At 32.5% G+C, this 26787-nt stretch overlaps 1 protein-coding gene across 1 annotated transcript; it reads right to left on the reverse strand.

Moving 5' to 3' along the window:
* Positions 1-5937: 5937 nt before the first annotated feature.
* Positions 5938-15285, reverse strand: LOC145132171 (caffeoylshikimate esterase-like). The gene is made up of 8 exons (XM_079066867.1): positions 15142-15285; positions 14501-14591; positions 13749-13781; positions 9247-9393; positions 8675-8805; positions 7952-8089; positions 7777-7875; positions 5938-6478 (listed from the first exon to the last, which is right to left on the reverse strand). The coding sequence occupies exons 1-8, from the start codon at positions 15160-15162 to the stop codon at positions 6083-6085; spliced, it is 1056 nt and encodes a 351-aa protein (XP_078922993.1). The 5' UTR covers positions 15163-15285; the 3' UTR covers positions 5938-6082.
* Positions 15286-26787: the final 11502 nt, after the last annotated feature.

A 26787-nucleotide genomic window follows, 5' to 3' on the forward strand; every position in this document is an offset into this window, starting at 1 on the left:
GTTTTTATGAGTCAGTTAATCAAAAAGAAATTTTTGGACTCGAAAATTGGGTCGTTACTTATATATATATATATATATATATATATATATATATATATATATATATATATATATATATATATATATATATATATACACGTTTACTATAAAATAGGTGCTTGTATATATTTTTTTTATATAAAAACGGATATATATATATATATATATATATATATATATATATATATATACACACTTAATAAATACCCGTTTTTATAAATAGGTATTTCATATACAATGTTTTTTTTTAAAAAGTTTTTATACAGAAAATATATGATTTTTTATGTGAAAATATGTTTTTTTTATAAATATGATTTTTTAAAGAAAAAACATATTCGAAACAAAATTTTGAGAAAAAAAGTTGTAGAAAAAATTAAAGTTAGGTTGAATTCATAACAAAATTATGAAATCTAGGCCAAAAGAGTTTATTTTGGACCAAATTTGTAATAAAATTTAAAATTTGGGCCAAAAGTATAAATTTTGGATCAAATTTGTAATAAATTTTAAATTTGGGCCAAAAGTGTAAATTTTGAAAGTTGGATGACCTGTTGGTCGGGTAAAAGGGTAAAATTGAATACAATTACCAGTTTTTGGGACCTAATTGAATTAAAAAGAATATATAAGGACTAAATCGATTATAAAACCAATATGTAAAGACTTTTTTTTGTAGTTTTCCTTTAAAATTTTAGAGTTTATTGAAATGGAAGATTGTAATCCAAATGTTTTCATTGTATATCGATTATTATAAACTATAAATGTTAGTATTGTTGGGTCAATCATTTATTTATCGGGTCACAGGTACGGGCCAGTAGATCACGGTTCAATAGTTTTGTTTACGGGTCAATGGGTCATGATCCTGTAGATTACGTGAAATACCCATTTCATACTTTACATTATTACACCAAACATGCTACATACATATTCATAAACATATTTTACATATATGGTCTTATTACAAAAGACTGGATACAAACCGACTAACGAGGTTTTTACAAAGTTTTATATATTACATAACTTCCCAGGAATTTATACACTAAATACAAAAACTATAATATTATCTATTCTACATCTTCTAACAGTACATAACTATACTGGATGCTTATCACCTGCAATAATTAAACACTGAGAGGGGTAAGCGGTGACGCTTAGTGAGTTCAATAACAGTTACAAAATAACGTTATGCCATATATATATAAATATGACAGAAGCAAATGAGAACAAAGAACAACAAAGGCAGATGAGTATCATATGACAGACTTTCCATATCAACGAATAATTTGATTCAAAGATTTACAATCAATGAAATACAACAATTTCAACATGATATACATCAATAAGACTTCAGCTCAAGTGGCATAGAAAATAAACGATTTCTGAATTAACATTTTGCTAGCAATTTACAGGCTTTCAGCCTTACCTAGCCTTCTGCCAATACCAAAGTGATGCTTAATCATTCACTTCATGGTCAAAGGCTTCATACTAATTCCAAAGTGATGCTTAGTCATTCACTTCATGGTCAAAGGTATAGCTCCATTATCATAATAACACGGGAAAGCACATTGCACATATAACACATAACATACAATTATCCCTATATTGAACTCACCGTGAAATAACCGAATGATAAAATGCTGATTTGGGCAGCACTTCGTCTCTAAAATGGACTTTCTTTGACGAAACCGGAGATTTTAGTTGAAAACCGGGTCTTGTGCGGGAAGAGTTTCAACTTGAAAAGATTATTTTTTTGGGTCTTCGGTGCGTCGGGACTTACTTCGGGTGTCGGGGTGATTTTCTAGGCTTCGGGGGATGTTAGGGTAATTTGAGAGAGAATATGGGGTGTAAAAGTGTGAAAGAATATGAGAATTTGTAACATAAACCCGGAGACCCTCACATTCCTTTTATAGTGGGCTGAAGCTTCGCATTACGTGGGGCATAACTTCGGTACGTTGGGCGTACCTTCGTACGCTGCGCGTAGGTGAGACGTGGTGCATGTTCGGACTCCGAGCTTCGTACGTGTCTGCATGCGAGATACGCGTCATCCGTTTGAAGAAAGAGGCGACGTGGACAACTTCTAACCTAGTCCGAGCACGCGGGGCGTAAACTCGTACGTTGGGCGTACGACTTCGAATAAGCCTCAAATTTTATATTTAAAACTTCAAAAATTCATATCTTTTGCATACGGGTTCCGTTTTTGATGTTATTTATATCCACGCGTAGGTGAAATTATGCTCTACAACTTTCGTTTAGACTCCGTTGGCTAATTTTGATTTTATTTTTAATATAATATTTTTAATGGGCCGGGACAGGAAATGTCTGTTAAAAATTCATAACTACTTCATCCGACGTCCGTTTTCATCTGTCTTTTTACCGTTGTACTACTATTGACGAGATCTTCGATTCTCGTTTAGGTTGTGTCGGCTAAAAAATCAATCGAACTTTATTTCGAGTTTCGGGCTGTGTAATGCTATGCCAAATCTTAGAAAAATCATAACTTCCTCATACGAAGTTAGATTTGGACGTTCTTTTTATGAAATAATTCTCGGTTTAACGAATACTACGGCTTTCATTTAGATCACTAAAGTTAAAAAGTAGTTTATCATAAACTCACTTTTTACGTCATATGACGTCGTGCCGGTTCTGTCGCGAAACTTCAATAAGTTATAATTTCTTTGTTATAACTCGGATTTCAGTGAGGTTTTCGCCTAAATGTTTCTAACGAGATAATCTACAACTTTCAATAACATTATTTTTACTTATTTCCAACTTAAATCTTACATTTTCGTTAATTTTAATATTTGACTTTTGATTGGAATCTCATAAGACTTCCAATACTTCTGAATGATTCTAAACATAGTTTTACTTCAATTCTCATAAAACTATCTTGTTAAAACTCAATGCTCAAAACCATATATTATTTAATAATATTCATTTTTAAACTAACAAAACACGATAACTGAACGTATATGTTACATTACGTGTACGGGTAACTGATGGAGCATATTCACAAATAATAAACATGGAAAATAATAAAGGTTTACTTGTTCAAAAGCAAGACTGATTCACGAGGGATTTTATTCCATATCTAGATTTACTTTAGGAGTAAGTTTTGAAACATGATTATGATTTATTAATTAGATAGATAACATAGCTAGTGTGGTATATATAGCAGTTTCCTTGCATTAGCTGTAACTTTTGTTTTATTAAATATAATAAGAAGCTTCTCCATATTCTGTTGCAAGTTTAAGTTCACATACATACATGTGTTGTGTGTATTTTTTTAAAGGACCTGTGCCAACAATTGGTATTAGAGCCTAAGGCTCGTTAAGAGGTAGAAGGCCGGTTTGAGAGTCGGTTTCACGAATAGGGGTAGCCCTTGCCGCAGGGCATATGCAGCAGGAAATCGGGTTTTTGGTGAAGAGGATGATGGATCATCGGTAGTGGGTTGATCACAACTGGTCTTAGCAGCTATTGTCGACGAGGTTTGCAGGTGAAGCAGCCGGTGGGTCGAAGGTAAACAGAGGCTATGAAGGTGTTGATGTTCGTTACTGGTTAATGGCGCAGAAGGTGGTTCAGTTGATGGGTTTCTTTGATGGCTTCCTTTTGTTTTTGTGCTGTCCGACAATGTGGTGCTTCCAACGGTAGGTTGTGGGTATGTTACCGGAAAATGGAGAGAGTTACCGGAGCTGCGGGAGAAAACGAATAGAAAAGATCCATCAGAGCGGGTGATTTTGGGTTTGTTTTATTTTGAAGGTGAAAGAAGACGGGAAAAGCGGGTTGCTTTGTTTTCTTGATCGGTGGAATAAGGCTCTCGTTTCACAGAAGTGTTAGGTGAAAACGGATTCTGTGTGGTGACAAACAACAGCTGGGTATGAAGGACTTTGGACGTGACCGAGGTGAAGGTCGGGTGTCCGGGAAAAGTCAATAATCGATATGGTTCGAAAAGAAGGTGATTAAACGTTGTTGTGAGTGAAAGGTGTGAATAAACGATTAAGGGGTGATTGTTGGGTTAATCGTTTGTTTATCGAGTCACAGGTACGGGTCAGTGGATCACGGTTCAATAGCTTTGTTTACGGGTCAATGGGTCATGATCATGTAGCTTACGGGTATGGGTGACTGATGGAGCATATTCACAAATAATAAACATGGAAAATAAAAAAAGGTTTACTTGTTCAAAAGCAAGACCGATTCATGAGGGGTTTTATCTCATATCTAGCTTTACTTTAGGAGTAAGTTTTGAAATGTGATTATGATTTATTAATTAGATAGATAGCATAGCTAGTGTAGTATATATAGCAGTTTCCTTGCATTAGCTGTAACTTTTGTTTTATTGAATATAATAAGGAGCTTCTCCATATTCTTTTGCAAGTTTACCTTCACATACATACATGAGTAGTGTGTGTTTTTTTAAAGGACCTGTGCCAACTAGTATAAAATTAGAAAGAATTATTTTCAAAATTAAAGCTATTAAAAAACTATTCGAGATAATCTGCCATAAGAAAGATTAAATGGTTTGACTATGTTATGAATCTAAGAAGATATGTTGGACAAAATTGACCTTGATACTATTTATGATGACTTTGTTTCTAAAAAAGCTCGTAAATGTAAGTTTTTATTTAGTTTTTCTTTGATATGTTTGTGAAATATGGGTTCAAAATAGTGACGAGTGTCAAACATAAAACCACATGGTTCACTATTTAAATAAACCGATAAAAAAGTAACAAGAAAAAAAAAATCAAAAATGGGCTTTGGAAAATCTTGATTATATGTAAATTTTTTTTGCCAAAAATATTAAGGTGGTTTAAGGTAGTTCACTATTTATATTTATATATAATATATTATATAAAAAAAATTAGGTGGGTTAAGTGACTCACCTTTGCCATACTTAGTTTCACCGCTTCGTTCAAAGCATGTTATAACATTTTATTTTGTTGTTTTGTATTAATTGTTTTAAGTTGTTTAGCTTTTGGGAAACATTTTTCCTTTCCATAGGTGGGAAGTACATAGCCTGCAATTATATTAGTATTAATTTTTAACTAATAAAATTTTGTGGAGGTGCCCCACACCTTTACAAAAATAAATTATATCTTTATATCTATCGTGAAGGCGTCATTTTTCATTTTGCCTGGGTCTCAAATCGTCTTGAGACGGCCTTGTCCGCAACGATTGATAATTACAAAAACTGTTCTAGTTTCATTATTTTTTTTTTGAAATTTCACACCAAATAAAGTACATTTCTACTATTTTCAACCGTAATAAAATACACTGGTATTTGCAATCGATTTTCACAACCAATTAGCATTTGGTGTGAAAAGAATTCATATACACGTTTAAGCAACAAAGCAACATTCACTTGGTATACATACAAAGTCGTGTTAGTGATCTAGTTGGGTGAGTTGGAGTATTTCATGGAACATTAACCGATTAACGTATTAGTTCGTTAACAGTCTAGTTTTTGTAAATGAAGCTGATTGGAGGTTTTACACATTTTCTTTTGTATAAAGTCGTAAATTCTATAACTTTTATTCCAAAAACATTATAGTCACTTTGTAGATTTTGTCAATTTTTGTAAATTTTCTGGTTCAGAATTGCAGTCTGCAGACAATCCTTGATGCATGTTTATGCACTTTAGAATTTGTTGCAGATTTTGGTACTGCAGACAATCCTTGATGCATGTCTATCAGAGTATCAGTCTATGTATACGAGACATTCTTGAAGATGAAACGCGTGGAATGTTTTCTATATAAAGTATATTTCAGTAATTATAATGTTTTAGAATGCTTTATTGGTTAAAGATTAATAGGATAATTTTCTAATAAAATCTAATACTATATATTAAATCTTTACAAAACCTGATAATGAACCCATAATTTTGAGTATATCTGTATTAAACACATTACCTTATGACCTTGAATATAATATATTTTCTAAATTGGAACCAATACGAAAAAGCTTCGGTGGGTCTATAAAACATAAAAGTCTTTCATATACCTAATGTTATGCTTCAAGACAAATAAAACCATATATTTGAGTCAAAGGACGGTGGCTACATGGCAGAGTGGTGGTGCATCCGACGTCCCTTCCACCCACAAAGATAGCTTCCATGACCATGACCCCTACTCCGCCTTGGTTTACTTTCACTAATTTCCACTTCCACGACATCATTCACATTATCAGCAACCACAATGTCATGAAATTGCTTGTCATTGATATAATCATGATCAATATCATCATCAGATCGTTTATCCAGCCATGCAATGATGTCGGCAAAAACAACATTGATGTTGTGATCAGGCTCACCGGAGGTCAATCCATGCCACATTCCCGGGTATAATTTAATGGTCTTGTCTTTGCTACTCGCTTGTTCGTATAGAGCGCGACTAACTTCTGGATCCGTCACTGTATCCGCTTCCCCATGCAGCACAAAAAACGGCAGTGTCACCTGCATGCATGCCCATCAGCTATCAGCTATCAACTATCAACCAATACTATTAGAATCTAAAGCCCCACAAAATGTATCAACAACTCAAAGCCCGATTTAACTCGGGTTTGAGTTGTTGCTAACAATGGAGGCCCAACAAACTAGGCCTCAACTTGTGAAACTAAGGCTGCGTTTGACGCGCCACATAGCTGAAAAGTCAGCTTATTTTTCGAGTTTTTTTTGGTTGTCGTGTTTGATAAGCCAAAAAGCTAGCATATAAGTTAGATTTTAAGCTAGCTTTTAAAAAGCTAAATGGAGTAGCTTTTCGGGAGCTTTTTTACAAACTTCCACAATATACCCTTAATTAATTATAAAAACTTATTTTGGAAAATGCCCTTTTATGTAATTTTATATCTTTCAGTAGCTTATCAGTTAGTTTTTACCAAACACTTTTTTTATTGGCTAGCTTATCAGCTAGCAGCTAGCTTTTTAGACATCAACTAGCTTTTAGCTATCAACTAGTTTTTCAGCTACAGCATAGCTTTTCAGTTAATGCGCCAAACACAGCCTAAGAAATCTCCGAACCAGTCCATAACACCGTTTTTTTACACCAAAATGAAAGCAATTTATGGTACCACCAGTTATTACATTTATTAATATAGCACATAATATTCAAAATAACATATATTACATTTAAATTATAACTCTATAACTATAAACTTGTTCGAAATATATAAACTCAAACTTAAAGGACCAAATTGTACACATGAAAGTTTAACATTGTAAATAAACAGTAAGATACCAAATTTAAGTGTTATATAGCATTTCCTTAAACCAGTAAATTGGTATAAAATATGGTGTAAAGTAAGATTTCGTGTTAGGTTGGAGATAATAACACTGTGGGGGGCTAACATATGTTAATTATCGTAATTAACAGATTGTATAGCACTTTTAGTATAAAATAATCAATTAAATAAATTATGGAAAACAATGTTTTTCCTGTCACAGTAATGGCGCCAATGGTGGGGCTAGCAATACTTTTAATCTTTCATCGCGTTAAATATTGTAATTAACAAAGCTGTACCAAAACTTATTATAAAATCATAATTAAATGATGTTTGTCGCACCAAGATTGTAATCAGTTTATAGATAATTTCTTTTAATAAAATTGTTGCTCTTCAAAAAACAAAAAAAAAAAAAGATAATAATATCATGGCTTTGCTACTGCCGACAAACCATGATACCTGTCTATGTACTAAAGAAATTTTTGGAAAAGAAAAAGTAAAAGACTTGGGAGAAGGGTAATATCGTAAAATAACCTCGTTTAAGCTGTCTTCGAGACCCATGCTTGTCCTTAGCATTTCAAGAGCTGTTTTAAGCCTCGGTTTTTCTTGGTAAATCAACTTGTTTGAACGTATCTGCACAAATGTTCCAGTCATGGTGAATTTACTTATTTATCCTTGTTCAACTACAGATTTACGAAAACAACCATACCTCTTCTCTCTTAACAGGATCCTTAAATGCAGCATCAATGACATCTTTTGTAGGAACAATCTTCCATCTTGGTATCACATCTTCTACCCTTGTTAGCATGCTTATCACCATTGGGTGTGGCTTCACCTTCTCAGATATCTATTATGACGTTATTAGTTATTTCAATGATATACCTTTTGTTATCATTGATAGTGTTATTGCAAAAAAAAAAAAAAAAAAAAACTGAAATATACTTCTACCATTTTATCAGTCCATGCAATATACTATTTTTCTAATGACTTGGTTTAACAAACTATACATTTACCATTTTATGTAAAATATAGTTGTTACATTAAATGATTAAAAATATATATGTTGCATGCTTCTAAAATGTTATAAGCATGTGACAATTTTCTATTATTATATGTTATATCTCAATTCAATACATCTAACTATTCCTAAAATCCAAAAACATAAGGCCAAATCGACCGGGCCCCTTTTTGACCCATACTAAAAATTATCCATTTTGACATAAATTCATTTGACATGTTGCGATGCAACTTGCGAGATGTGCCCATCCTATCTATTTTGTCACATTCTACATAGACGAATGGAGAACACATTATTAAAAAAATATAATGTATTGCAATGTAAATAAGTTTAAAAAATATATTATGTTAAAGGAAATCCGTCTTTTAAAGATGATGCATATAGGACAAACATTGTAAATAGATGAAAAGTTACCTTACACATGGGTGCAACCAAAATGGCTCCATGCCAGAAAGATGGGTCCTTTCGGTGTACAAGAAGGGCAACCGCACCACCCATGGACTCACCATATAAGAACTGTTTCTTGTTTTTGTAGTCTTCTTGTCCTGTGTAGATTCGACCCATGCATCAAGTTAGGCTGTCTTTCAAGTTTTTTTTTATGTTGTCGTGTTTGGCAAGCCAAAAAGTAGCTTATAAGCTAGCTTACTGAAAAGCTACTTAGACTAGCTTTTTAGGAGTTTTTTTTAAAATTTTCCAAATACACCTCTTAATTAATTATAGAAACAAATAATCTTAAATGTCCTTTTATGTAATTTTATATATTTCAGCTACCTTTTCAGCTAGTTTTACTAAACGTCGTTTTTTATCAATTAACTTTTCAGCTAGCGGCTAACTTTTTATTTAACAGCTAACTGTTCAGTTATCAGCTAATACGCCAAACATAGCGTTAGTAGTGCATTAAATTTTGTTTATGTTAACGTTTTTTTTAAATTTGTGGGATTCAAAATTTGGGAAAACTCCATTTTGGAGGATTTAGTGATGTGTACCAGAGATGCTTTTGAAGTAATTGGAGCAATCAGTGACAATGTGGTCAAATTTCTTGATATAACAGCGAGCACCCATGGACCTCCCGTGTCCTTGGTAGTCTATTCCAAATACTGCATACCCGTAGCTTGCTAGCTTGGTCCCACACCCTACAAACCAAAAAAAAAAAACCATCCGATCAAATCACTCCTTTAAAGGTTTAGCAAAAGGGTACAAATTTGTTTACACCATAACGTCATGCTATAAATAGATAAGAGTGACAAAATGAGTAACATGCCACCATAAATATACATAACTTTAAGTACCCATGAAAATGACCGAGGTCAATTCAGCTTGGTTGACCATTATAACATTTTTTTTAATGATTTTGGAATTTTATAAATACTGATGGGTTAAATATGATTATGAAAGAGCATAAATATTGTGAAAATATATATTAGCATCTATTATATATTATCAGTATATCTATCATCTATTATATATTATAAAAGAGACCAATTTTTTTTTATCACCACATTAGTTTTTTCAACTTTTTTTTTATTAATACATTAAATCCATTATTATTTTAATTTCAATATTAATTCTTTAATCTCAATAATAATATACTTAATTTGTTAATTAAATATGATGTTAAATTTAATATACTTAATTTATCAATTTGAAACCCTCACTTTATAATTATTAATCTAATACATTTAATTTGTTAATTTAAATATGATGTTAAATTCAAAACATAAATTAAATTCTTTAATAAACTTAGAAAAAAATTTCAAAACCTACTTTTCTAAATAGTTAAATAGTTTGAATAACATGTCTAAATCAAAATGCAAAATTAACATTTTTTTTTGATAAAACTACTTTTAATATATATATATATATATATATATATATATATATATATATATATATATATATATATATATATATTCAAATGAGTTATTATTTTATTCTTTTTTTTAAGTTTAAATATAATATTAAATATTTAACCTACATCAATAGATAGTTTTAAAAATATTTAAAAATAGTAAATGATTAATACAATGTTAAATATAAAACATCCATCGAAATTCCAATTGAAACAGATTAACCATTAATTGTTAAAAATAAGAATAAATCAAGAAATACATTTATTTTTATTTTTAATGAACAACACGTAAATATTAAGATGATGTGATTTTAATATTTATATATGTTATCACTTATTTAAAATAATTAGAATGTTTTATAACAAATTATTGTAAGAATTATTAATTCAAAGTTAGTAAAAATGATATTTTATTTTAATAACATATATATGTCAATATTTTAATTATATTTACGCAACACAGGGACAATCGCCTAGTATATAAAAAATAAAACAAGATAGAAGTTTGTAAGCATTTACGTAAACGAATATGTTTTATAATAGAGAAATTTAATATCATCCTACCTTTTTCTTTCTACCTATATAATTAAAACATTTGTCTCCATTCCACACAAAAATAAAACTGTGATGGTAAAGTATTTGTCCCCATTCCACTATAAAATAAAATTGTGATAGTAAAGTGATGACAATTGTTTTAATTATATACATTGATAAATAAAAGATACCATGTTCTCTTTATAATAATAATGGTATGAAATTGCCACATTTAAACAATAGTTCAACACATGTTGATTGAGTAGCAAGTCAATATAAATTTATGTATGACGGATAGACAAAAAGGATTGTGCCAGTTAATCCATCAAAACGTTTTTATATTTTTCCTAAGTTTTTTCATAAATAATTAGTATAATAATGAGTATCACAAATTTTTATTAAGTTATCATAATTTATTTAAAAAAGTAAGTGCTCCTGAAGTTTATAAATACCTAAAATTATACTGAATATATGTATACTTGAATGTTGTAGGTATTTGAATGTTGAATGCACATTAGACAACTTTCGACTAATTTGATCTGTTTTTCATAACTAACTTGTTATAAATAAATGAAAAAACTCAAATAATAATATAGCATCATACATTCAATACTTTACATTAATGTGCAATTCAAAACATGTGGTATTTGCTCAAACGATACAAAACCATATAAACATATGGTATCAACGTATATTGGTTTCAATTTGGATTTATGTTATCAAAAGTCATCTAAATATGTTCATTTTCACAAACCACAATAGTTCATGTTCATGATATTTTAAAAAGAAAAATAAAAATAAATATGAATTCGGACATGGCCTTTGCTAGGGTCAAAAGGTAGACGAGATGGTGAGCAACAATGTTAATGTGGTGGGTGAAAATATAATAAAGGTGTTTGGTAACCACACTATATGACTACAATTGTAATAATAAATATAGGACCCCATGACGTTTTTTCTAATAAGTAATAACCTCTACCAATTACTCTTACACTGTTACACTACTTGTTGGATCACCTACTCCAGCCAACCATACGTAACTTCATTTATTCTCCTTTCATAAATATGGAGGTTAAATGATTATTATTTAAATAACAGCGTACATTAACCCAATTTTTAGGGTAAAATGCAAATTTGGTCCATATATTTTACACAGATTGCAAGTTCAGTCCATATAATGAAAATGTCTCAATGTCGTTTTTAAGTTTGTATTTCGTTATCAACACTGTCCTCATGTTTTACTCAAAATTTTAAGTTTACTCAAAATTTTGAACTCATTTTACATGAGTGCAGGGATCATATCCACAATGAAATGCAAACCTAAAGGACAATATCAGGAAGATCTAAAAATTTGGATTCAACTTGTAATTTTTGGTAAAACTTAGTGACCAAAATTGTAATTTACTCCATATTTTACATTAGATGGTATATTCTTTAAATAATAATAAAAAAATTATATTTAAGCTTGGTTTGTTTTAAGTTCAAATTTACTTTAAAACTGCTAAGGAAAGTCGTTACATTTAGTTAACCATCAAATTATGATACAACACAACCATTAAAATGAATTAAACCCATAACTATATAAAAGACTATACATTGTTGGCCTACTGTGTAAATTTAACTTTTGGTAAGTGATTATAATACTTCTATTAGTGGAAACTAACCGTTAATGGCAATTATTCTACGGTATAATAAACGGACCCATAGAAAGAATGGACAATACAATAGGATGTTATATTTAGAAAATGATTTGACAAGTTTTAAATTGATGGGTCCAACTCCAAATGGATAGATGACGGGTTTACCGGTTTTTAATGAGCATAAAAGAGTATGAAATTCAAGTATTATTTATAATAACTATGAAAAAATCTTGATAAAAAGCATGAATTCAAATTTTTTATTGTTCAAAGTTCAAACAAATATTGTGTTTCATTAACAAAAATATTATCTATTTATTCATTTTAAATGTGACAAGGGCATATTTCCGTGATGTACTTGGTTTGGTAGTTGGTTCTCTTTATAACGGAGTCATTATTACGGTATATTAGTAAAGATTCATTTTCATTTTATTTATTTTTTGGAAAAAACAATTAACAAAAAAAAAAAAAATTTATAACGTAATCGCCAATCTATAACCATTTAAAAAAATTATGTATTAATAACTAAAGTTGCTTATAGTAACGATTGTCTTCTAAAGACTCACCGTTTTTGCTAGAAATAACTTTAGCAATTTAATTATTAATCAAAACCTCTTCAAATAATACAAGCAGAAAGTTATATTATTTTCTATAAAGAATACATGTATTATTACTTTGATAATTAGATCATTAGTTATTTTTAATAAGTAAGTATAAAGTATCCTAAACATTTAATTGTTATTAAAGTTTCTTATTAAATTATATTGAAATGGAGTTAGACCTTTTCTATAAAGAATATACGAATCATTGTTTTGATAATCAAACCATCAATTAATTTCTATAAATAATACAGAGTATCCTAATCATTTTATTATTATTCATAATTTTATTAAATTATACTCAAATAAAGTTATGACATTTTCTATAAAGAACACACAAATAATTGTTTTCATAAGGAAATCACCGATATTTTCTCCAACTATGTTAATTTTAATATCATCATTGATCTACTTTTTAAAATTTTATGATTTGCCAAATATGTCACCATTTTTAAGATATTTAACTATAAATAAAAGACTATCGTTAAAACAAAATTTGAATCTTATCAAGTTATGTATTTGATTAAATAACACATTATTGATTTATTGCTAACACTATCACTGATACTTTTTGACAAGTCAATGATCTTAATTTGAAAATTATATAGACAAGAAAAGTCTAAAATTATGTGTGAAAAATTAGTGGAAATAGAAGAAAAATCAATAATTTGAGACACGTGGTGAGTAGGTTGATGGTGATGGTTTTAGAATTCATATTTCTTTGTTGTGCAGAAGTCGGTTTCATTTCAATTCTTATATTTGATAAAAATGATTAAGAAATTTAGTTTACAAGTTATACATTAAGAAAAACAGTCCAAAATAAAAAATTATAATATATTTGTAAACTTGTATGAAGAAGATCCAAGTACCTTTCATGAAGTCGCTACATTCCATGCCATAACCTGCAAAATCAACCTTAAATGCTTCATTAATCTTATCTTCGTAAATTCTCAAACTAAAGATTACACCATGTTCTGTTTTTTTGTCACAAAGAATATAGATTATTATAATAAAAATATAACTCTTTTTATACTTTTTATCTTACATAGTATAAAATGCTACACAAATAATTTTTTTGGACTATAATAGTGCCAAGAAATCGGTAAAAACAAATTTTATAATTACTTGTAAGCTGTAGAGACTGATTCAGTAGCGGAGACTTGGCTAGTTTCTATACGACATTAAAATACTCATGGGCTAGATTTGTAAGTGTTTCCGGGTTTGGTCTTGTTGACAATTTAGTTCAACTTACTAATATAAATATGTTCCTTGTATTTGTGTAACCTAAGTGTAACAAGCAATTCAATAACATCAATCAATATCTTTCATAATCATTCTGATTGTGTGAACCATGTTAAATATTGTGTCCTAATGTTGCTTGCATTTGTTTCATTGTTGAAATGGTTAAACCTTAACAATTACATAATTGTAATTTTCATTTTGTAAATTTATTCTAAATTATAAAAGACCTCTCCTAGATAAAATTAAGGAGTCTGGTATAATGATGAAAGAAAAAATAAGGTGAAAAATTCAATGACCGAAATATATATATATATATATATATATATATATATATATATATATATATATATAGAGAGAGAGAGAGAGAGAGAGAGAGAACCATGGCAGAGGAAAACCAGGGCTTTTGGGGAAGAGAGTGGAAGCCATCTACATGTAAAGAGCTGCACACCTCTTGAATTCCTTATGTACTCCTGAAATTCCACTCAGATTTATGAAATCCATAGTTAAATATTCATTTCTTATTGAAAATTTGTAAAACCCATTAATCTAAGTGATGAACACTCGAACTACTTGTGATCATTACTTCATCTAAACAAATCTCACATAGTCAATTTTATGGCAAAATATGACAACCATTACTAACATTCAGTTTCTTCTGGCAAATTTATGGAAAATGCTAAATTTATGAAAAGCATTATTAAAAAAAATGATTTTTATGACCAATTTACGAAACCCATTATTCAAAAAGTTGGATTTTTTATGTCCAATATATAAAACTGATTATTCAAAAAGTTCGATTTTATGTCCACCGATTCATGAAGCCCATTACTATAAGGATGGATTTTTATGCCAAGTTCTAGACACCCATTACTAAGACTAATTTTTTAATGGCAAATTCGTTGAACCCTTTTGTAAAGATGGATTTTTATGCTAAGTTTAGAAACCCTTTACTAAATGATTTAACGTGAATGGAAAAAGAAGCATTCAAAATGAATGTGTATTGAGAAAAAGAAAGCAAACCTCTTGGTACTCGACTTCCATTGATGGTTCTTCTTCAGTGATATAAGATTTTAGAAATGAAAATTTCTGACTTCTGAAAAATGTGTGTGTGTGTATGCGGTGGGGGTGTTGTTGAACGAGGTTTTGACGGGGGATGGTTCCCTATTCTCCTCTTTATGGATGAGTGCATTCTTCTAGAAAATCTTTATGATCAAATGCCACGTAAGAGAGAGAGACTTTATTTTATATTATTATCTTTTATTTATTTTTGGAGATGAGGTAAAGGGGAGGTATCGTGTAGGAGAGCCCCATACCCTGTGTTTTCATAATTGGAGTAAGTCGGTGAGCTATAAGAATAGACCTTGAGGTATGATCTAGAAGACACTTTCAGCCCTATGTCTTGTAGATTCAAAATATCAAATCCTATTAAGGAGCTTAAGTGCCTATGTTGGAAACAAGATTCGAGATAACGAGTCCATTTTGAAGATGTGGAATTCTAGACCTCTAGTTCATGGATGGAACTTCTACTACTATCTCTATCCCCGGACCAGACCTCCATACCCAAAACTCATCCCCGCCTCCGCCCCGCCTAATCCCAAACGGGTTCAGGTGCAAAAATTCCCGTCGGATACGGGGAACCCATCGGATACCTATTCTCTATTAAAAAAAATGAAAACACTCTTAAGTCTTAACAAACATTTTCCAAAAATATTTAAACTACAAGAAGTTTTAATATCCACAAACGGCAAAGGCCAATAGAAAACTTAATATCAACTTTAAGTCTTCTTTAATTTATAATGAGCTACCTCCGGTCAATTTGGTTAAACAAGCAATGTCAGACTAAGATACAAAGCCTCTTTGCAAGTCCTCTTCCCTCTATATACATGTTTCCATTAATTCCACTTATCTGCTCATCAAATATGGGACTAGTATTAATACCTTTTAAGTTTTGAGTTTTGACTCAAAAAATTGTTGAATGAAAGTTGAGGCTGCAATATACAAGTGTAACGAAAAACTTTTGTATTCTTTGACAAAACTTTTAAAACGCAGACAAAAACATTTCATAACAAAGCTTCTACAACACTTCAATCTATTATAAGATTCCAATTCTAACTTTATATATTTTCTTTAAAACACTTCATAAGAAAATATCTACAATACATAATTTTTTTTCACTTTTCAAACGGATATAAAAATGTTTTTTTTATAGATGATCTAATTTATTATTCTGATTAATAGTTTTTTATTGAGTTATATGTGTCATGAAAATATAATTTTTTCAAAAATAATTTCCAATAACATATAAAGTTAATATTTCACACAAAACACATAATATAATTCAAATCAAATGTTAGTGGCAAAAAAACCGTTCGGAAAAGTAACAAAGGAAGGACTAAAGTCATCCCATATTGGTTGTACACAAAAACAAGAAGATAAGCCATCTTTATAAAAAGAATTCTAAGACTTTGCATTTTCTTGGGTTATCAAACCTAATATTCTGGTATAAAATTTGGTTTATTTTACGTCGCTTCATATTTAAATCTATTAGTTTCTTCATTATTTGTAACAGTTCTTTTTATATATATATATATATATATATATATATATATATATATATATATATATATATAAAAGTTCCATTGAGATTAAAAATAAAATAGAGATCTTGAGATTCAACATCAGCCACGTATTTCACATCTGCCGCTCTAACCCTCCGGCATACCGGCGCGGCAGGCCTGTTATAATCATAAATTATTATACAGCGCTGCCCGTTCCTTTCTCCTCCGCCACCATCCCCACCACCATAACCGTCACCGCCACCACCACTACCACCACTTCTGACACCAGCTGACCCCACCACTGTCACCTCCGTTGCTTATACCACCGCCACCTGTGTCACCACCACCTCTTCTGTAACCAACTATTATAATAATTTATGATTACTCAATCTGTGATCAGACATATATGTATAATCATTTATGATTGGGCATATACGTATAAACATGTATAATCCTATATGATTATACCTCTCTGCCATATAATAATTTATGATTAGGCATACCCTGTTGCTGCCGGTACGCTGAAGCATTAGGGCAAATGAGAAATATGGAGCTGATGTTGAATCTCAAGATCTCTATTTTTTTTTAATCTTAAGTGAACCGTCCCTATATATATATATATATATATATATATATATATATATATATATATATATATATATATATATATATATATATATATATATATATATATATATATATATATATTCGGGTATTAGATGGACAGATAATGTCATACCCATACCCGCCCCGTCCCCGCCTTGGGTATGAAAGTTAATACCCGTCCCTACTATGTTACCCATCAAGACGGGTAATACCCGCCTCGTTAGGGTTGGGTACCCGAATCAGCGGGTTAAATTTGCATCACTATCTACTAGTCATGGAAGACAAATGAGAAGTTTGGTATGTAATGGTTGTATTGTTAGAATCTTTGGTTTTGTATGGTCTTATGATCAGGGTCGTTCCAAACATATTTTGGGCCAGGATGAAAGAGGAAAAAAGATCCTTAAAATACACAAATTTCATAAACTCTTTTTATATTAACTTAATAATTAAAAAAAGTTTCTTATACTAACTTCTAAATATAATATTTTCGATTATAAAAACTCATATATTTAAAGAAAAATACTTCTTCAAGTTTTTTGAGATGCAAAATCACTAATAATATCTTCAAAATCGATCATGTCTAACATTATATTAATAAAGTCTGTAAAATTTTTGGGCCCGTTTAAAAGATGGGCCTGTATAGTCGCCCCTATCGTCTACCCTCTGAGACGGGCCTGCTTGTGATGATGACTCATAAATTAATAATGATTTTATCATGAATTTAAGTTTTACCTTATTGAAGATGGATATCACAAATTTAAGAGGAGGGTTCCAAAAGATGATCTGCAATGTCGATCTTTAGATCCTCCGATACAAGATCTATGAACAGGCCAAAAACACATCTTCGATTGTGCTTCAACGTACAATCAAAGAACTAAGTTGAATGTTTTAGAAAAACAATTTGCAAAGCTAAAACTAAGAAAGGTAAGATGAGTATTGAAAGTCTTGAGAGAAATAAAATGAATATTGGAGGTGAGTGATAAGAATCAAGTTAGTTGTACTTATTTTGGTTGAAAAGTGATTTCAGATTTAAAATTTTGAATTAAAAAAAACATATATTGAACAGGTTGTTGAGCTTGACATGACGAGGAGGCATCTACAAGAAAACAGGGCATTAGTGGCGACACTAATAGCAGCGACAACCACTCTTTAGCGGCGACAATACTTGGTGTCACTGCTAATAGTGGTTGTTGTTGCTATTAGCGTCGTCGCTAATGCTAAAAGACCCAATCCACGTGATGTTTCGTCGAATAACTCCCCCCCGGTTGATCACCTCGTTCAATCCAATGACGTATAAGTGGAGAATCGAACAAAAGCAGTAGCGCCGACATCAATACTGGTGATTTTGTCGCAGATAATACTCTAAAAGACTGAATCTACATGATGTTTCGTCGACTAACTCCATCTATTGATCACCTCGTACAATCCAATGACGTATAAGTGGAGGATCGTACACGAGCAGTAGCAACGACATCAATAGCGACGATATTGTTGCCGTTAAAGCTCTAAAAAATGACCGAAAATTATTTCCCTCCATTTACCACTTGAAGTTGCCGCTATTACCCGTTTGTTGCCGTAAAAAGAGTTGCCGATATTGGCCTTCGTCCACATCGTGGCTTAGCCCCTTCATTTTCCAGATTACACTGTTTTTGAGTTTCTTACATCCTCTCCGACGATTTCAACCACAACATACCAGATTATCGTCGTCCGATCACCACCACACCACATTATTGTTGTTTCACCACAACATCATCGGAGATTGACTACCGGCGACAATAAGTCGATTACCAGCGCCATTTGGTGCATCACCGACGACGATATACATTTCCCATTCCTCATTTCTCTTTCTCTTTCTGGTATGACCTTGATAAGAATTTTAATTGCAACAAATTTGGGTTTTCAGAATCTCGACTTTCTCTGCCTTTCTCTTCTATGTTCCCAAAGATTGCATCTCACCACACCACTGAAAGATCTTTATGCTCAAGAATCATTATAGGATGATATTTGGTAGATAATATATGATCCTAAAGGGTCAAACTAACAACAATTTGATGCAAATATATTATTTATAAGAATTTGATCAGTGATAAATATTTATATCTCTTGTATTTTAATTGGAAAATTATTATTTTATGAAAATAATATTTTACCTATATATAAGGAATTTTTGTTTCTAGGAAATAATAATTAAAGAGAACAAAACTAGTTATAATTCACGTTTTATGAATTTATAAGGCATGTACATTTATTTTGGACCTTCTAGTTGAAATCAAATGTAACTAGATTTGTGCTAGTTAAGAGATTGAGTAAAAATAACACTAACATCCCATTCTCCCTCTTCCTAGCCGTGACTTTCAAGGGGAGTGGGAGATGGAGTGTGGTGTTCTTTTTCCTTCATGTCATGCTTATAAGAAGAGACCATGCCTTCTTTATTAACTAGCTTTGACAGTAGTATATATGTGTATGTATATAAAGAGAGCATAATTAGTTTATTTGGTTGATTTTTTTGTTCTTCTTTTTCTCTCTTAAAATCGAGAGTTAGAGGCGCGCACACACACACACACACATTCTCTCTCCCTCTCCCTTCTCTTTGTCTTGCAATTTGGTGCATACTTTGAGTGCTTATCAGTTGCTTCTCCTTAAGACTAATTTGGTATTAGTTCTTAATGGATTAAGAAGTGCTCAATACAATTAGGACTAGCATCCATGTCAAGTTGAGCTATTGTTGGTGTTTCTACTTAGGTGGAGTTCTACATCTACATTCTTCATCAACTTCCAACCTCCTGAAAGGAATCAAAGTCTTCAAAGGTTGTAGCTCTTTTCTTCCTATGGTTGTGTTTTAATCTTTCCGTGCTTTGCAAAATGATCATTGGTAGGTTAAAATAGTTTTAAGTTTATACATTTTAAAATCTTTCCGTTGCTAAACTCGTAGTTTAATAGAGACTATTTTTTTTTCATAAAACCCAACAATTAGTATCAGAGTCATTTTTGCAAGCTAGGTTAGATTATTAGATTATTTAATATAATATTAGTTTTTGGAAAACATGCATGATGCTCTTTTATAAGAAAATGTCATACAATTTTCTATGACAACTTTAAAATGTTTATAATTGTTAATTTTATAACTAGAAGTTTACTTGCATCTTTTTAGTCATAAATGTTGTCTTAGAAAAACAAAATGTTGATATATATATATATATATATATATATATATATATATATATATATATATATATATATATATATATATATATATATATATATATAAAAGGCTAGGTTATTTCCTTCCTTACATATATTGTGTGCCCATAAGGACAATACTGGACCAATGTATGAATATAATTAATGATTATGATTTGAAGGTCGATGATATTACAATGGAATAATATGTATCATATAATCATACAAATTTCATCTTAAGGGTATTTTGGACAATTTAATTATATTTAAAAAAGGAAAATTTCGAATTTTAAGGGATCATTAATTATTTTAATTTTAAAAATATGAATTTTTAAATTAATTTAATTTTAATTTCAATGTAATTTTGAATAGTAACCGAATTTATTCTGTCAGAATTACCAAATGTTAACCATAAACTAGCAAAGATATTACCGATTTTATTTTTACATAATTTCATTCAACATATTTTTGATAATTAACATGCTTAAAGATTTATACAACATATATTATCAAGAATAAGATTTTCTAAAAAAATAGATTTTATATGAAACATATTTTATTCTTTAAGAATTAATAATTACATTAATTCTCACATAACAAGACTATAAACAACAATTACATTCATTCTAAAAAATATATGACTAATAATGGTTACAAATTACAATTATTATTGAAGGTTAAAACTAAAAATGATTAAAAAGGAAAAAAAATTCAAAACACTAATCAATTCGGAAAGAATATTGTTGCTAAGAACCACTTTATGCATACTAGCATAATACATTCTGCTAGAATACACTCTTGTTCTCCATATTTTCTTACTTTTCCACATCAATGACAGTCTCATAAAGACCTAAATCCATAAAGGAAAACATAATGAACTTTCAAATATTAAAAAATTTAGTGCATTCAAATAGAATAAAACAATAAATTCTGGTAGAATGGAGACCAATAACAAGATTGGAGACCAATTCTATTATGACAAAATTGGTTACATGATTCCATTATGTGGTGTGTTTGGTAATTCACTGCTTAAGTTGACTTGAAATTCTAGATTCTATTATGAAAGAATTGGAATTCGAGATTCCATTCTAGCAGAATGTTGTAAGGTGCATATGTACACTGTTTTTCTTCGACATCTATCGTTGTTTCAATGATCTAAATATAAAAAATGATCAACATTAAGGGACATAAAAAAAAACTAACAAGATAAAGAGAAAAAGGAGTATGAAATTGACATAACACGAATTTCTTCAATGATATCCGACATAAACCAACGAACCATAAATTACAATTTACAATTCCCAGAACTTCTAAAGTGCATAATCTATTAGATTATTAATGACACAATGAAAGTTCCATAAAGATGATGATGTAGAGAAATAAGTCATATAAAAAGAATAAAAAATATGGGTAGATATAATTCACGAAAGAGATTAAAAAAAGCATCTATACTCACAAACAAGATAATATGCCATCTATTAATAAAAATAATACATAATATGTAAATGCATTGATGTTAGTAATTAGAGAATTCAAAGTTATTAAATGACTATATTATGTTTGACAATCGGTTTTGTGTTAGGTTCATGGAATTAATGGCATGAACATACAATTAAATAAAAGCTCCATTATAATAGGTGTTTTGTGTTAGGTTCATTTGATAGCAAAATTAAAAAACACTAGAAGCATAATCCCGTAAAATGAAATATATAAAACCAAATTTAAATATGTTACCCGAAGGAGTATGGGTAAGAGCCGAATTATTCTAACTTAATAAGCCAAAATCCTAGTTTTTTTTTATTTGGAGCATTTAGACAAACAGTTGGAGTGCATAAGGAATGTCACCCATGACAACCAAAGATGATGACATTCATACCAGGAAAATATAGGTGATTCTTTTGTTGTTATGCCACATGTAATTAACTCTATGTATATGGCATATGTAATTGGTAAAACTAGCCCTTTTACATTTGGTATCATAGGTACACATTATAATGATATAATCACAAATTACATTTTCATGTGTAAATCAAATACTGATATAGAAGCAAAATATTGATATAATGATACACCAAAAATCATAAAGACTGATATCGACCAATAGAGCTCAAACCTTGAAGTGAAGTTGTGCAGGCATGGGGATTCACATGAGAAATACCGAAGCAGGGCTTCGATGAATGGAATTTTGCAGGCTTCAGAGGTTGTAGTCGTTGATGGCGTCAATGGAGTATGCATTAGTGTTTCATAGAGATGCGACGGTGGTGCTCGAATGACTGGGGGCTGTCGCAGGTGCCCGTCGATCTTCGTCGGTAATGGTGGTGGAGTCGCTTTCTGATGGAAAAGAGGAAAAGTGTAACATCTCAAAAATCACAACAATTTTAAACTTTTTAAAACAACCCATAATCATAAAATGCTTACAAAATCATTGTTTCCAAAGTGTTTATCAATATCAGAGTATCCCAAAGTCATAAAGCCATAAAACACGAGGATGTGTACGGTCATGCATTCGCCTTCCCACGGTTATCAGAAGTACCTGAAACAATAACTAAAACTATAAGCCAAAGCTTAGTGAGTTCCCCTAAAGTACCACCATACAAAATACCTAACATAAACGAACAAGCATGTTGGGTCCAATCAGTCATCGGACTGGAATACCCCCGGGTCCACAACCATCGGTCTAGATTACCCATGGCCCAATCAGTCATCGGACTGGAATGCCAATATACAACGGGTCTACTCAATCATCGGATTGGAACACCCTCGGGCCCTCAGTACGAGTATGGCATACCAACCGGCACTCAACTCATATATGGAATGCTCCCGAGCCCTCAGTATGAGTTTGGCATGCCAACCGGCCCTCAACTCATACATGGAATGCTCCTGGGTTTGTTGGTTACAACACAAAGTAGTACAATCTCAACCCAACACAATATGTCTACATATAATAGATAACAAACAAGATCAACAGACAGATAAACATGTTGTCAGAAATCACATGTAGTCCTACAGATCTACCAGTGTACGCATATCAGTAACTATCATATAACCCTACAGGCTATCCCATACTTAGCATATCATAAATCAATTCATAACAGGATATCAACCCAATGTGTCGGCCTTGGTGCCTTCGACCCGTAAGTACAGTGAGGGAAACTCACCTCACAGTCTGGATAATAGCTGATGAGATCTCGACTCCGAATCTCAGCTCTAACTGTCACCTATCCATCCAATTGACCAATTCTCAAACACAATTCAAAATACCAAAAATACCCCTAAGTCAAACTTGGTCAAAGTCAACGAGTAAACACAGCCGAGTTGACTCAGTCCTCGTATGAGGGGCGTACAAGCGTCCGAGGCATCGGGGCCATATATGTGTACACGCAACGAACACTACGGTACGCCCAACGTACACATTTGCCCACTTCTAAATATTCATCCCTTATTTCTTCGACTTAATGCTTCGAATTACATATCCAGGGCCAAATAACCTGAAGAGTCATAAAGTTTGCAACTTTATGACTTTGCATGTCCATTAAGTTCTTAAAACACAAAAAATCAACATCTTAATGAATTAAGACCTTCTATATCATGCATGGAGCAAAACTAACCCTCAAACACAATTCAAAATACCCAAAATACCCCTAGGTCAAACTTGGTCAAGCTCAACGAGTCAACACAACTCAGTCCTCTAATGCGGGGCATACTTCGGAGGTACGCGAGGCGTACAAGCGTCTGAGGAATCGGAGCCATATCTGCGTACGCGCAACATATAATGCGGTACACCTAGCGTACGCAACTGCCCACTTCTTAACCTATTCACCCATTATTTCTTCGACTTAATGCTTCCAATTACAGATCCAGGGCCAAAATAACCTCAACAGTCATAAAGTTTCCAACTTTATGACTTTGCATGTCCATTAAGTGCTTAAAACACAAAAAGTCAATATCTTAATGCATTAAGACCCTCTATATCATGCATGGAGCGAAACTAACCCTCAAGACCCCATTTTTATGACTTAAGACCCCTACCATGGTTTGAAAGGATGACTTATTGGGTCAAAAACATGCTATGCTCAAGAATCACCACATTTGGGACAAAAAAACCTAAAATCAAGCCCAAAATAAGATCTAAGTAAAACTTCACCAAGTTTAGAACTTTATACATCTAAGAGATGCCAAATAATGGTGTGTTTCTGGATCTAAGGTGCTTCACTCCTCCAAGATGATCTCTACTTCCTTCATTCTTCTTCAAATGCACAAAACACAGACACTCAAGCTCAAAAATGCTCACAAGGTAGATTAGGGTTGCAAAAATGTTTTGAGAGGATGGAGGCTGATGAGGGGAACCAAGTTTGAGAAATAATGATGAATAAATAGGTTCCAAACCCTAAATATTAGGGTTTGGTACTCCACCTCGTACACCTAGCACACACAAATGTACGCCCAGCATACGTGGCTCCGCCCCACATCTTCAGAAGTGGCCATAATAGCCCCTCCCATCTACAAGTCTTACATAATAAGGACCATAATGCAATAAATCTCAATATAAGGGTCAAAAATGAAAGTACCTCAAAACAAGATGTTACAATTTTCCCCCAATTGAGCTAGACTTCGTCCTCGAAGTTGGCTGTGGAGAATAACTTAGGATAATGCTCCCGCATCTTAGTCTCCAGCTCCCAGGTCCACTCGGAGCCTCTCAGATGTTGCCACTGAACCTTTACCAAAGGTATCTCCTCGTTGCGCAGGACCTTCATCTTTCTCTCCAATATAGCCACCGGCCTCTCAATATAATTCAGGTGCTCATCGACCTGAATATCATCCAAATGGACCACTGCCTCACCGTCCAACACACACTTCCGCAACTGAGAGACATGGAAAGTGTTGTGGATCTAACCGAGATCACTCGACAAATCCAATTGGTAGGCTACCCTGCCTACCCTTGCTGTCACACGAAATGATCCAATATACCAGGGATCTAATTTCCCCTTCTTCCTGAAGCGTATCACACCCTTCCAGGGTGAGACCTTCAGTAATACCATATCATCGACCTGGAATTTCAACTCTGATCGGCGCCGGTCAACATAACTCTTCTGCCGACTCTGAGCTGTCTGCAGTCTCTGCCTGATCTGCTGAATAAGCTCCATGGTCTGAAGGACTACTTCGGTCCTTCCCATGACCCTATGACCAACATCTCCCCAAAATACCTGGCTACGACATCTCCGACCATATAAGAGCTCAAAAGTCGAGGCACCAATGCTAGAGTGATAGCTGTTGTTGTAGGCAAACTCCGCAAGAGGTAGGTAGGAATCCCAACTCCCACCAAAATCTATGATACAAGCTCGCAACATATCCTCAAGAGTCTGGATGGTCCTCTCACTCTGACCGCCGGTCCGCGGATGATAAGTCGTGCTGAAATGTAGCCTCGTGGAACTTCTACCAGAATCGGGAAGTGAACCAAACATATCGGTCTGAAACAATGAAGACCAGAACCCCATGACGAGCAACAATCTCCCGAACATACACATCAACCAACTTTTCGGCCGAAGAGCTCTCCCGGATGTCCAAAAAGTTAGCACTCTTGGTCAATCAATCCACGATGACCCATATAGCATCAAAAACCTTGACAGTCTTTGGCAATTTAGTGATTAAATCCATGGTGATCTATTCCCACTTACACATGGGATCCACCAAAGGCTGTAGTTTGCCATGTGGCCTCTGGTGCTCGACTTTTACCATCCTACAGGTCAAGCACCTCTCGATGTACCAAGCTAACAACTTCTTCATACACGACCACCAATAACTCAATCTCAAATACTAATACATCTTGGTGGCTCCTGGGTGTATAGAAAAGCAAGACTTATGAGCCTCCTCTAACATTATCTGCCTGATTCCACCAGAAACTGGAACCCAAACCTGATCGCACTGGGTCAACAACCCCCGACTATCGGGGAAAAACCTGTCGATCTCGAACCTGATCCTCTCCTAGTTCTAGTTATCCTTCTGAACCCCCTCGACATGTGCCTCTCTGATCAAACCCAAAAGCGGAGAATTGACGGATATCCTCATACACATCTCTCCAAATGAAGATCCATCCGCCTTGCGACTCAAGGCATCCACTACCACATTCGCTTTACCCGGATGGTAAAAGATCTCGCAATCATAATCCTTGACCACGTCCAGCCACCTGCGCTGCCTCATGTTCACGTTCGGCTGGTCCACATGATATCGCAAACTCTTGTGATCCGTGTAAACAGTAAAATGAACCCCATAAAGATAATGCCTCTAAATATTGAGGGAAAACACCACTTCCCCCAAATGCAGG

Source organism: Lactuca virosa, chromosome 8 (genome assembly GCF_052849685.1).
Source record: "Lactuca virosa cultivar CGN04683 chromosome 8, Lactuca_virosa_CGN04683_v6, whole genome shotgun sequence".
In the NCBI taxonomy this organism is placed as follows: domain Eukaryota; kingdom Viridiplantae; phylum Streptophyta; class Magnoliopsida; order Asterales; family Asteraceae; genus Lactuca; species Lactuca virosa.